General features: G+C 43.6%; 1 protein-coding gene across 2 annotated transcripts in view; it reads right to left on the reverse strand.

Moving 5' to 3' along the window:
• The window catches only part of stxbp6 (syntaxin binding protein 6 (amisyn)), a 354,356-nt gene that overhangs the window by 64,320 nt on the left and 275,325 nt on the right, over positions 1 to 14,711 (reverse strand). For both annotated transcript variants that reach the window (XM_038786189.1, XM_038786182.1), the window contains exon 4: positions 7,207 to 7,372. In XM_038786189.1, the coding sequence (XP_038642117.1) occupies positions 7,207 to 7,372 (166 nt within the window). The remainder of the gene's footprint in view (positions 1 to 7,206; positions 7,373 to 14,711) is intronic.

The following is a 14,711-nucleotide window of genomic DNA, read 5'->3' on the forward strand; positions in this document are numbered from 1 at the left end:
TGCTTGTGTGGCTGTACACCTCTCTGGGATAAAGAGAGCGGAAAAAGGGATGGGAAGAAATTTCCTTTTAAACAAGGAATTTGCTTGACTCACTGAAAGGCTGGTGGGCACCTTTTGGAGCAGACATGCTGGAGTGAACTGGCATGAGAGGATGCCTGTTGCTTGGTGTTCGAAACACAGTCATGTCAAGTTCCATCAATACTGCCAAGTGGTTACACAGTTCAGGATTCCTCTTCCCTAATGCCATTCCCGTGCATCTGCTTCTCCACAGTAGATATACATAATAACACCGTATAAGTCATAATTCTCATAAATAGGAAAAAAGCTGTGTGCTACAATTAATTTTGAGATAAGTACTTCCCTTACATTTAAGAAATAACAATTCTTTTGAATTTATCAAACAAGAATTGAAAAGAATATTCCATAAACACACTTCTGAGTGCTTCTCACTGGTACAATTCCTGGAAGGAAGTGTCACATTTCATTTCATACAACAGGAACTTTTGATTACTAAGTTCTCTGAAGCTTTGCCTGGATCATGGAGAGTTTGATGCACTCTAAATTTTAGTGCACACACATCAATAATTATATTTTCTCATCAGTGTTGTGTGTGGATTGTCCATAACATTTGGGAAATAGCTACGATATAAAGCAGTGAATACCGCCTTTCAAATGTATATGTACATATGCACACATGGATAAGCATTTTAGTCTGAACTGCACGGTTGCATTTTTTTTTTAGCTCTGATACATTTAAAAGAATGGATCTCACAGCAATGTAGATCTAGATCATTGTACAGCAAATATGTTTTATGGTCTTAAGGTAGGTTACGGTGAATCAACATTTCACCCACTGTAGCCAAAGATTGCAAGTCAGTGCAACCAGCATTAAAACCTCTTGCATCAGCAATGTAGCTTCACAAAAAAAAATTCCAAAACTTAAGCTCAGTTCAACCATGTCCATAAAAGATGTTTACACAAATCCGAAGACGAAAGCAGATAGATATGGTAATTATTCCAAGTAATCCCCATTTCTGGGGAATTCTGGGAAATTATGAGGACAACTATGTGGCCAATTAAAACATAATTAAATTGAAATACACCTTGTGAAATATAAAGGAGGGACTTGTTAAATTGGAAAAGAATTTGACTAATTTTGATTTGTGAGGTGCTACAGTGGGAAAGTGTAAAGGAAAAGAGAATCGGCTCCAATGTGTAGATGTACACAACAGGTTGGCCTCTATGAAAGCACTGTAAAGCTTATCCTGGTTTTATCATAATGATGCTGAGTTTATTGATTATGAAAGATTGTTACAAGGAATGCAAATGTTTGCTTTGCACAGGTAGCTGCTATGCCCGGGGTGTTTATCTAAATTTAAACAGTGATGTGAGCAGATAGTTCACTGACAGGCAGAGGGAATCAGAACATAAATCTCTTCCATGCTTCTAAAAGGCTGGATAGCTTGAAATGTAGAAGTCTCCGAGCTGTTGACAAGATGACAGCATTCACTAAAACAATATACTTGAATGGTTGATATTTCACTGGGGCACAAAACTCATCCAACTGTCTAGTGGGATAAGTCACTGTTTCTTGCACATATAGGCCATCAGACTTCAATTCATGCGCACAACTCAGCTTTTCAAAGTCACCACTCAACTTGTCCATGTTTATGATCCATAACTTTCAAGAATGGGTTTCTTCTTCTTTATCAACCCTTGTTTCGGGACATATCCTTTGGAGCAGCAACAGCATCAGGATTCACAAAATTAACAAGACCGTTTGACCTGCATTAAGTTAAACCATCCAGGGAGATCTCAACACTGCCCCTCCCAGCCTCCTGCAGCCATCCAATTGCTCTTTAAATAATTCTAGGGTTTATACATCTACTATACAATCTGGAAATTTACTCCATACATTAGTAAGTACATACAAGAAGTGATTAATATTACACACTTCTTTTCTCCCTAAGGCCTTATTCTGGAAATTGAAGACAGTGATTTCGGAGTTTATGTAGGCAGGGAAGGTGCCGAGGGTAAAGTGGGCCCGGCTACAGAGGCAGAAAGGGGGGTTGGCACTCCTGAACATGCTACACGATTATTGGCAAATTTGGAGTAGGTCAGGATGGAGGCGGAGTCCTGTAGGCAGTCTAGTCTGAGGGCTATGGTGACGGCCCTACTGCCACTAGCTCCGGGGAAGTAGATGGGGAGCCCGGTGGTACAGTCGATGGTCATGGTGTGTAAACAGCTGCGGAAATACTTAAAGTTGGAGGGGATGTCGATGCTGACACCGCTTTGCGGCAACCAAAGGTTTAAACCAGGCAAGATGGATGGGATGTATGGGAAATAGAGAGAGGCGGGGCTGGTGAGGGGAAGGGACGTATATGTGGAAGGGAAGTTTGCAGGTATGGAGGAGTTGCGAGAGAGGTTTCAGCTGCCAAGAGGGTCTGAATTTAGATAGAAGCAGGTGAGGGATTTTGCCGGAGAATCACGCCCCAGTCTCTCATATGCCCTCACAACTGAACTGACATGAAAGTTCTGGCGAAAGGTTATGGCCAGAAACATCATCTTTGTTTCACTCTCTGAAGATGCTGCTAGACCTGGAGTATTGCCAGCATTTTTTGATTTAGTTTGGATTTTCAGCATCTGTGCATTTTGCTTCTGGATGAAAGATCAGCCCGCTTGTTCGTCTATGTATTTCCTAAAATGCCTGAATGCCCGATTCCTTAGTGAACAGAGCTGGATATACACTTTCATAAAAACATTACATATCGCCACCTCCTCTGACTTACATGATACTGTTTTGGTTATATCATTTGACAATCAAATAGCTTTCTTCATAACTGCTTTATTCTGGTTTAACATTGAGTCTGAATAGCCTCCTTGGTTTCTTTTGCCTTCATCCTACTTTAACACTATTTATGAAGTATTGTTCAGTTTTACTTCCCATGCGAACCACTTTCATTTTTCTGCCAATTTTCTGCACTTGCGCATATTTTGCTTCTTTCAATTCCACCGCCTCTCCTTGTTTGAGGTAATCAAAAAATGCTATAATTTACATACATTAGAAACAGTATTGATCAAGCTTTGAGACATCCCATTCTGTTTTATTCCATAAGCCTAGCTCTTTTAATGAAGGCTTGTTTCCTAATTTCCAGCCCGTTTCTTGTCCATCGCAAATCACCCTGAATTCCCACATTTTTGTATGATTAATACCCTTTCACATGGAATTCTTTACAAAAACATTTATAAGTTGATGTGTGTGTCACAGAGCTTACCACTGTCTGTTCAGTTGGTCACTTGCTCAAGGAAGACAAACAGGTTAATGAGATGCGCTCTAACCTTTCTGATTGCTGATATCTACATTCTGCGTGGCTAAATGCCCCATCAACTCGACTTCCAAATTTGCTGATGACACCACGTAGTGGGTCGGATCTCAAACAATGATGAAGCAGAGTACAGGAATGAGAATCTGGTGAACTGGTGCAACGACAATAATCTCTCCCCCAATGTCAACAAAATGAAGGAGATTGTCATCAGGAAGCATATTGGGGAACATGTCCCTGTCTACAGCAATGGGAATAAAGCAGAAAGGGTCGAGAGTTCAAGTTTTTAGGTGTCCAGATCACCAACAACCTGTCCTAGTCCCCCATGCTGACACTATAGTTAAGAAAGCCCACCAAGGGGGCAGCACGGTGGCGCAGTGGTTAGCATTGCTGCCTCACGGCGCCGAAGTCCCAGGTTCGATCCCGGCTCTGGGTCACTGCTCATGTGGAGTTTGCACATTCTCCTAGTGTTTACGTGGATTTCGACACCACAACCCAAAGATGTGCAGGCGAGGTGGATTGGCCACATTAAATTGTCCCTTAATTGGAAAAAATGAATTGGGCACTCGAAATTTAAAAAAAGAAAGCCCACCAACGACTCTACTTTCTCAGAAGACTAAGGAAATTTGGCATGTCAGCTACGACTCTCATCAACTTTTACAGATGCACCATTCTTTCTCGTTGTGTCACAGCTTGGTATGGTTCCTGCTCTGCCCAAGGCTGCAGGAAACTACAAAAGGTTGTGAACGTAGCCCAATCCATCCACGCAACCAGCCTCCCATCCATTGACTGTGTCTACAATTCCCGCTGCCTCGGAAAGGCAGCCAGCATAATTAAGGACCCCATGCACCTCGGACATGCTCTCTTTCACCTTCTTCCATCAGGAAAAAGATACAAATGTTTGAGGTCACGTACCAACTAACTCAAGAACAACTTCTTCCCTGCTGCCGTCAGACTTTTGAATGAACCTACCTTGTATTAAGTTGATCTTTACTCTACACCCCAGCTATGACTGTAACATTACATGAATGAAAAATGAAAATCGCTTATTGTCACGAGTAGACTTCAGTGAAGTTACTATGAAAAGCCCCTAGTCGCCACATTCCGGCGTCTGTTCGGAGAGGCTGGTGCGGGAATGGAACCGTGCTGCTGGCCTGCCTTGGTCTGCTTTAAAAGCCAGCTATTTTGCCCAGTGTGCTAAACCAGCCCCTATTTTAGATTTAGAGTGTCTAAATTTAGAGTGCCCAATTCATTCTGCAGTGTCTCCTTCCTACCCTATGTAAGGTATACGTTGTCTGTATAGCATGAAAGAAATAGTACTTTTCACTGTATACTAATACATGAAACAATAATAAATCTAATCAAATACTGTTGTACAGACCATCTCAAGTTTATTCCCAGTATTGCATTATATTACCTTATATGGAATTGATCCAGCTGCAGTTTCAGTGTTCATTTAAAAAAAAAAATTTAGAGTACCCAATTCATTTTTTCCAATTAAGGGGCAATTTAGTGTGGTCAATGCTGCACATCTTTGGGTTGTGGGGGCGAAACCCTATGCAAACACGGGGGGGGGGGGGGGGGGAAACGTGCAAATTCCACACCGACAGTGACCCAGAGCCGGGATCGAACCTGGGATCTCAGCACAGCGAACAGCAATGCTAATCAATGAGCCACCGTGCTGTCCTGTCAGTGTTTGTTTTGACAATTATTTTGAATACTGGCATCCAATAAGTCTGTTTTCAATCTATTGTCACCTTATTAGTTCGACTGACTCCCTCACAATAACAATTAGTGCCTTACAAGTCTCCTCTTAGCACTCTGGGATACACAAAGCATATCCAAGACAATTTCTCAGAGATCGGGAGTTGGATTCTCCATTTCAGGGACTATGTCCACGCGCCGTCGTGAAAACTGTGGCCTTTTACGCCAGAAAAACTGGCGTCACGAGGCCACATATTCACAGCCCTGCAGGGATCTAGCAAGGAGTTGTCATGAGTTTGGGCAGCACGGTAGCATAGTGGTTAGCATAAATGCTTCACAGCTCCAGGGTCCCAGGTTCGATTCCCGGCTGGGTCACTGTCTGTGCGGAGTCTGCACATCCTCCCCGTGTGTGCGTGGGTTTTCTCCGGGTGCTCCGGTTTCCTCCCACAGTCCAAAGATGTGCGGGTTAGGTGGATTGGCCATGCTAAATTGCCCGTAGTGTCCTAAAAAGTAAGGTTAAGGGGGGGGGGTTGTTGGGTTACGGGTATAGGGTGGATACGTGGGTTTGAGTAGGGTGATCATTGCTCGGCACAACATCGAGGGCCGAAGGGCCTGTTCTGTGCTGTACTGTTCTATGTTCTATGAAGCTTGCAGCTCCAGATATGGCTCCCCGCACTTCCGGATCAGAGATCGCGCATGCACACGGTGGCAGCCTCCAGCAACCGCGCTGTGCTCCATGGCGGACTCTGGCCGCAGAGCTGGACCGTGGAAATAGTGCTTTTGATCTATTGCGGTGCGACCTGGACCACCCACTCAAAAATACCTCGGTCCCGTATGAGGTCCCCCCTGCTCTCCGATCGGCTCGCCCCCGACCATAGCGGCTGCAGACTCCACGCGAGTACCCCGAACGGTAGGACCAGATTAGATACACGCCGTCGGGACTTTGGTCGGTCGGGGGCGTAGAATAGCAGGGCAGGCCTCTGGCAATGGCCGCAGGTGGGGGATACGCGGCAGGAGTACACTGCTCTTCGCGGGCTGGAGAATCGAGGAACCAGCGCTGGTCCTGATTCCATGCATGGAACTGGATTCTCCACCCAGGCACCGTACGCGATTTCGGCATCAGGGCGCGAAGAATCCAGCCGCAGAGCAGGGAGGTGGAGGAATTAGCAATTCAGATAATTCTCATGCATACAGCAGCTATGAAGGGGGAGGAAAGGAAGCATAATTGCAGCATTGTCATATGTGTGTGTGGAAGTAATTTGAGAACAGTACCAATTCTAACATGATGCTCTGCACAGCTTTAGATTGTCTGCAAGCCCAAACACGATGTCTGGGCTGACACTTGAGAAGGTTGTTGACAAGGGGAAGGCTGTTAATGGCAAGAGAAGAAACAAAATATCCTGAGAGTAAATGATGAAACAGGTGTTTAATTCTATATAATCCTGTTATCTTTATCATATGAAACATGTCATGTCGAACACCAGATTTCCAAGAAACCTGCTGTAACGACATAATGGACTGGCCACTAGATGGAGTCTATTGTGTTCTGGAGCCACTCGCCCGCTGATGTTCCCAGCTCTCCCTGACTGCTATGTGACTCCAATGTGCTACGTTATGAATGACACCAAATGTACATTAAATTTTATCATTTCGAAGCAGGGTGTATGTGAGTGTGAATGTGTGAGAGCACATGGGAACGAATGAGTGAGCAGCAGCAAGACAGATGCACAGAAATACAGACAGCCATACAGATAGACACACACACAAAGACAGAGACACACACGCAAAGACAGAGACACGCACACACAAAGACAGAGACACACACACACACAAAGACAGAGACACACACACACACAAAGACAGAGACACACACACACACAAAGACAGAGACACACACACACACACAAAGACAGAGAGACAGACACACACACAAAGACAGACACAGATAGAGGCCCACACACAGTCAGAGGCACACAGACATGCCCATAGAGACACTCCAGCTCCCGATTTGGAGTCAGATAACCACTCCTCCTCTTGACCATCTTTGATTCTTAATTAACTAAATGAAAAGCACTTTCAGGCAAGAACTTTGTCCTTAATTACAACTCAATTGACAGATAATTATCTTTAGATCTCCATATCTTTCAATCCAATCACAATGGAATAAAGGCAGACTTACCTCCCGAAACTTTGGATTGGCAATTGATGAACTCGGGCTTCTTGTCTGAAAGATATCGCTGAGAAATATTGTGAAGGATTTGAAAGAAAGTGCATTTCTCTGATGCTGTGCTTGCAACCCACTGGTCAAATGCATTCTCAAATATTAAATCGAATTCAGGACAATCCTGAAAGAATAAAAATAGTTATTTATTACCTTTTTCAATATGAAACAATACCAATGTGTAAATATTAACTTATACATGCATGAACTAAGGGGCAGCATAGTGGTGTAGCGGTTAGCACAGCTGCCTCACGGCGCTGAGATCCCAGGTTCAATCCTGGCTCTGGGCCATATGGAGTTTGCGCATTCTACCCGTGTTTGCGGGGGTTTTGCCCCCACAACCCAATGTGCAGGGTAGGTGGATTGGTCACACTAAATTGTCCCTTAATTGGAAAAAATGAATTGGGTACTCTACATTTATATTAAAAAATGCATGTGAACTTACAAATATTGTCAACTATTGCTTATTGTCACTATTTGGGGTGGCATACTGGCATGATCCTGGAGAAGTCAGCGGGAGCCCCGGGAAGAGTTCTCTTTTCTTTGCTGTCTCACAGCGCCAGGGTCCCGGGTTCGATTCCAACCTCAGGTGACTGTCTGTGTGGAGTTTACATCCTAGGTAGGGTTATCTTTTGGAGGATTGGTGCAGACTTGATGGGCTGAATGGCCTCCTTCTGCACAGTACTGATTCTACTCACTTGCAATTACAACCTTTTGTAAATAGTATGATTGTATGTCTTTGTAGTACCTGATCTTGTAATGTTTACTCAATTTGGGAACAGGTTGACCAGAAAAAGCAATTTTCAGGAATTCAATAATGTTGAAAGTAAAGTTCATGGAATTGAAGGTAAATTATTGACCTGGCGAAGAGGTTGTTTACATGGTAGAGGATGGTAAGTATAATGGATATACACCCTAATTATGCAAAAGTGACAAGAGGTGCCCCATGACGATCTCTGCTGGAGACTCAACTATTCACTATATTTATTAATGACTTAGATAACATAATACAGAGCCACCTATTTGAATTTGCCACTGAACAGTGGTGGTATATATATTAGTATAGATGAGAGAATAAAATTAGAAAGAGACAATATTAGATTTGGTGAGTGGGCCAAATTATGGTAACTAGATTTCAAAGCAGCCAATTGAGAGATTCCATTTTGGACCAAAAAGGCTGTTATCTAAATATTGAAAAACTGGCAACACTGAAGGTCTAAAGCGAGTTAGGGTCCATGTACAGATAATTAAAATGTAGCAGCCAGCTACAAAAAATAATAAAAAGACTGAGAGAATGTTAGCCTTTATAACCAGTTACAGCCATATGAAGCCTGAATTATGCCGCATGTTGAGTATAGTACTGTGTAGCGTTCATTTTGTATCTGCAAGAAGGGGGAGTTCACACAGAGTTGAGTGAAATAACATTTGTTTATTTCAAGAGCCCTAGATACACGGCACTTGCGCTACCCAACCGAGTGGCTTTATACCGGAGGTATTTAAGTTGCCCCGCTTCCTTAGCAGGGAGGCACGTATTCTCCCAAGGATTCTGGGAGCACGGGATTCCTAATGCCGTATCATATGGATACAGGTTATGATAATTCTGGACACTGCACCATAGAAAGTATATACTGACCTTGGAAAAGAGTACAGCAGTGAATCAGCGAATTTTGCTAGGGCTCCAAGGACCAGATTAAGAAATTATATAATGTAGGTGTGCATTCCCCAGAAAATAGAAGGTTACGGATTATTTGAATGCATGTATTAGGATTTTCAAAGGAATTGATAAGGTCAGTCGAGTAACTTTTTCCATTCGTGCGGAAGTCTAAGAAAACGGAGACTTAACTATAAAGTCAGCACGGTAGTACAACTGGATAGCACTGTGGCTTCACAGCGCCAGGGTTCCAGGTTTGATTCCCCACTGGGTCACTGTCTGTGCGGAGTCTGTACGTTCTCACCGTGTCTGCATGGGTTTCCTCCGGATGCTCCGGTTTCCTCCCACAGTCCAAAGACGTACAGGTTAGGTGGATTGGTCATGATAAATTGCCCTTAATGTCCAAAAAGGTTGGAGGGGTTATTGGGTTACGGGGATAGGGTGGAAGTGAGGTCTTAAATGGGTCGGTGCAGACTCGATGGGCCGAATGGCCTCCTTCTGCACTGTATGTTCTATGTTCATGTCATGAGACAAGTCATTCGAGAGAGCAATTAAATGCTTCTTCACACAAAAAGGTAACAGAAGAGTAGAATTCTTCTCACAAAAAGCAGTAGATTCTAGTTCAAAACAGTTTAAATTTGAGATCAAGATTTTTTACTGGTCAAAGGAATTAGGAGATATGGTGGAGAGTTTGCTGGGGCACAACCGTGGTCTCACAATGGTGGAGCTGACCAAATACATTGAAGAGCCCAGGCAATATTTTCACATTTAGGCTGCGTTCTTTCCACCATTATTGTGGACAACTTTCAATTTCCCCAATCTCTAGTCTACTTCTACACATGACTAACTGCACGATTATACATTAGACTAAAAAGCTGCTTGGGGTCCAAATGCACTTTGCAAATTGCCCTGCTAGGTCAAGCAAGAATCAAAGCATTTCCACTGAAAGCATCAGAACTGTAATCCGACAGACAAATATGAACCTTAACTGAATTTAGAGAAGTGCAGCTGGTGTTGCAAGATGAATATCCATGGTGGCACAACACTGCTGACTCACAGCACCAGGGACCGGTGTTCAATTCTGGCCTTGGGTGGCTGTGTGGAGTTTGCACATTTTCCCAGTGGCTGCACGGGTTTTCTCTGGGTGTCTGGTTTCCTCCTACAGTCTAAAGATGTGCAGGTTAAGTAAACTGAATGTGCTAAATTCCCCCCTCTGTGTCCAGGGGTGAGCATGTTAGGTGGGATAGAACAGGGATTGGGCCTCGGTAGGATGTTCTTTCAGAGGATTGGTGCAGGCTCAATGGGCCGAATGGCCGGATTCTGCACTGTAGTGATTCTATGGTTCCAATACAGGTACAGTATTTTGAATCAAGCTGTATGAAAACCAGAATTGTCTGTCACCCAGGTACCTTTCTCTCGGTGTACTGAATACAGTAAAAAATGATCATTGCAAATACTTTGAAATATAATGTGATTATATGAATGCTTACATCCTTGAAATCATTGTAACCGCTGAACAGTATTTTTGGCACCCTCGCTCTGAAGCCTGGATATTAAATAAGGGGATTAAATGAGGAACTCACCTCACTGAGAATATATCACGAGTTAATACAGATGTCGAGGAGATATTGTCAGCCTCATAAACAGAAAATCAAATAACCTCAGATTTAGAAACTTGCAAGTAAAATGCTCATCTTTATCATCTGCCTGCTCTCAGTTAATCCAGCGCGCATTCAAATCTGGAAAAATCCAAAATCCAGCACGCTCTCAGTACAGAGCCTTGGACATTGGACTTGTACTATAATTTAGCGGCACTTTCAATTTCTTAGTAAATTAAATATATTAAATCTGTAAAAACTTTAAAAATGTGTCAATGAGTGCTCTGTGGTCTAAAGATTGAGCTCAATTTGAAGACCCTTCACAGACAGCCACAAATAGCAGAAATTCACCTGGTTCAGTATTTTGATCTGGGGCCTGTGGCCAGTTTTGAGATTGGGGTCGGCTTCACGCGCTATATTTTTAAACCACTATTAAAGATTGCAGAAACTCATAACACTTGCCAGAGTTTAAAATTTACACAGAATTGGCTCATCCTGTCTGCAGTGGCTCTGAGTAGTTCACTCCCACCTTGTCCCCCACGAACTGCGCATTCTTCCTTTTCAGGCAACAGTCCGAATTTACTTTTGAATACCTTGATTGAACCCGTCTCCACCACACCTTTGCCAGTCTGAGTAATTTCAGACAGATTTCGTTGACAAAATGGTGCAAATCAAGTTGAAACTCCAGGCAGGAATCTTTATGGTTTGTACAACTCACTGACTCAATAAGGTCTCAGATGAAAATATCCAAGAGTTCTGGAGTGATTTTATTACCGTTTCACTTAATTGGTTGCATATTGAAAGTCCAATCTTTTAGAGCAAGATACACTTTGTACAATAACTGTGTGGGTCATATATGGATCAATTTTCTGTTGGAAGATTTCAGCTGGTCATGATTGTGAGGATCAAGCTGTTGAAATCATTCTTTTCAGTGTGCTGTTTCCCATGGAGAACAACAACACATACAATTTTCTGTAGTTCAGCAGGTCGTATCACTAATAGATGGTATTGCTCTCCAACATCCAGGCACCTTTAAATGTTTCATAAAGCTATTTGGGAGCTCAGAGGGGTTAACCAACTGGAAGAAATTAACCAGTGAAGATGCTGCAACACTTTTTGCTATGGTTTTTGAATATCATTAACATAAATGAAGAAAAGGAGCAGGCTCTGAATCAATGTCTAGTCAACTTCCGCCACTGGGCAATACATAATGAAAATTGCTTTCCCCACTACAACAACTGTGCACTTTTCAAAAAAGCTCAATATGCAGAGTTAGCTCACTGGACTGTTAAACTGAGAGATGACACAAAGCAGAACATTGGTAGTGGGGAAAATTCTTTTGATCCATTATCAAGGACTTTATAGTGGAACATTTAGAAAGCAGTGACAGGATCAGTATGGATTTATGAAGGGGAAATCATACCTGAAAAATCTGTTGGAATTCTTTGAAGATGTAACTAGTACAGTTGACAAAGGTGAGCCAGTCAATGTGGTATATTCGGACTTTCAGAAGGCTTTTGACAAAGTCCCGCATTAGAGATTATTGTGCAAGATTAAAGCTGATGGGATTGGGGAAGTGTATTGAGGTGGATAGAAAACTGCCTGGCAGAGAGAAAACAAAGAATAGGGATTACTGGGTCCTTATCAAATTGGCAAGCAGTAACTAGTGGGTGCCACAGGGATCGGTGCTAGCACCCCAACTATTCACAATATATATATATATATATATTAATGATTTGGATGAGGGAACAAAATATAACATCACAAAGTTTGCAGATGCTTCCAAGTTGGGAGGGAGGGTGAACTGTGACGAGGAGGCAGAGATCCTCCAGCATGATCTGGACAGGTTGGGCGAGTGGGCAAATCAATGGCACATGCAGTATAATTTGGATAAGTGTGAGGTTATTCACTTTGGAAGCAAAAACAGGAAGGCAAATTCCTGAACGGTTGTAAATTGGGAGAGGGGAGTGTTCAGCGGGACCTGGGTGTCCTTGTGCACCTGCCGCTGAAGGTAAGCAGGCAGTAAAGAAGGCTAATGGGATGTTAGCCTTGTGGCGAGAGGTTTCAAATCCAGGAGCAGGGATGTGTTGTGTTGTTGCAATTATACAGGGCCTTGGTGAGGCCACACCTGGAATATTGTGTCCAGTTTTGGTCCCTTTACTGAGGAAGGATGTTCTTGCTCTCGAGGGACTGCAGCGAAGCTTTACCAGACTGACTCCAGGGGTAGCAGGACTGTCATATGAGGAGAGATTGACTAGGCTAGGATTGTTCTTGCTGGAGTTCAGAAGAATGAGGGGAGGATCTCAAAGAGACTTACAAAATTCTAACAGGACTAGACTAGATGCAGGGAAGGTGTTCCCGATAGTGGGTGTGTCCAGAACCAGGGGTCAGGGTAAACCATTTCAGACAGAGACGAGACGACATTTCTTCACCCAAAGAGTGGTGAACCTATGGAATTCATTACCACAGGAAGTAGTTGATGCTAAAACATTGAAGACGCGATTCTCCACACCCCACGCCTGGGGGGGGGGGGGGGGGGAGAGAATCGCGGGAGGGCCGGGTGAATCACATCACGCCACCCTGGCACCCCCCGCGATTCTCCCACCCCCACCAAAATGGCGTGTCGCGTTTTGTGACAGGCCGCTCGGAGAATCGCTGCTCGCCGTGTCTCACGGCAACTGCCGATTCTCCGGGCCAGATGGGCCGAGCGGCCTGCCGAACCCGACCGGTTCACGCCGGCGTGAAGAGCGCGCGACCGGTGAGTGTGGGGCCTGTGGGGGGCAGAGGGGGGGATCGAGCACCATGGAGGGGGGAAGAGAATAGGGGGCGAGGAGCGGTTTCCGACGCCGGAGTGAAACACTCCAGGTTTCACTCCGGCGTCGGCTGTTTGTCTCCCGATGGGAGAATTCCGCCCTGAATATATTCAAGAGGCGGCTTGATATAGCACTTGGGGTGAATAGGATCAAAGGTTATGGGGAGATAGCAGGATTAGGCTATTGAGTTGGATGATCAGCCATGATCGTGATGAATGGCAGAGCAGGCTCGAAGGGCCAAAAGGCCTCCTCCTGCTCCTATCTTCTATGTATCTATGTAACACAGATCATTGCACTAAAATTAGGCAACAGCCTTTTCCATATCCAGAAACACAATCAACGTGCAGGACATACATTAGGAACGGTAGCTTATTCCTCTCCTAAACACTGCTTGACATGATTTGAAGTTAATTTCCTCAAGGTGATGTTGAAAGCTGTGGCTGAAATCTCTTTGCAGCAGCCTAACATCCCAGCAGCTTAACATGCAGATGGAATGGTAATTATGGGGAGACTATGCGTGGCTTGTGGAAAAATGTGATCACGGCAGAAAAGAGAATTTATCCTGGAACGTGTAATGTTGTAATATCCCATAAAGGTCAGTCCCTTAACCAGTAATTTTCCGTGCGGCAGTGTGGGGGAGACAGTTGATGATTCGATGCTCCTGTACTGCTCATTTCGCATACGTGCACTTACTGATTCTTCTAAACCTTCACATCAAACATACTGGTTATCGATTCCATTTCAGTATTTACTATTCTCTTCCATCACTGAATATTAAGATTCTTCAGTTTCTGTTCCAGCAGCATTGGAGAGGAGGCTTTGATTTTGGGGTTATAGGGTTATGATCGTTGCTTAGCATGGGGCTCAAGGGTCAGAAGATGGAGCTGAGCATTACCTCAGTCCGGAGGTGGCAGCTTCCTCGGCACATTCAGCTGTGACAGACACATCTGTCTTTACTTGCTGCATTCAAGTGTTGGAAAAATGACAAGAGATGTATTGCGGGATGTTTGGTTTGAAAGAATGCCAAACTATTTCACTTGTCAGAATTAAACAGCTGAAAGAGAAGCTGAACTTTATTCTCTACTTAGCAGAGGAGTAGGGAGTTGGGGTGGCTTTTAATAACAGTCAATACATGATCACCGCTCATTTTGAATTTCACTTGCTATGAAGTCAGTCTGCTGCTGGATTTTGCCATTAAAGACTTTCTGACTGTCAGCTCCCACTACATTTCAGTTTGTCCATTTTTATTTCTGGTTGAATGGGAGTCCAGAAGGCTTTTTCATTTTGTTGTTTCTGGCTTTAAAATGTATACTTCAATGCACAGTTGTTGTTGCCTAAATTTTCCTGTATAATTATGAATTGGTTACTTTCTTTTTTAAAGGTAGTGATTCCAAGTACAAA

Source organism: Scyliorhinus canicula, chromosome 2 (assembly GCF_902713615.1).
Source record: "Scyliorhinus canicula chromosome 2, sScyCan1.1, whole genome shotgun sequence".
NCBI classification, from domain to species: Eukaryota; Metazoa; Chordata; class Chondrichthyes; order Carcharhiniformes; family Scyliorhinidae; genus Scyliorhinus; species Scyliorhinus canicula.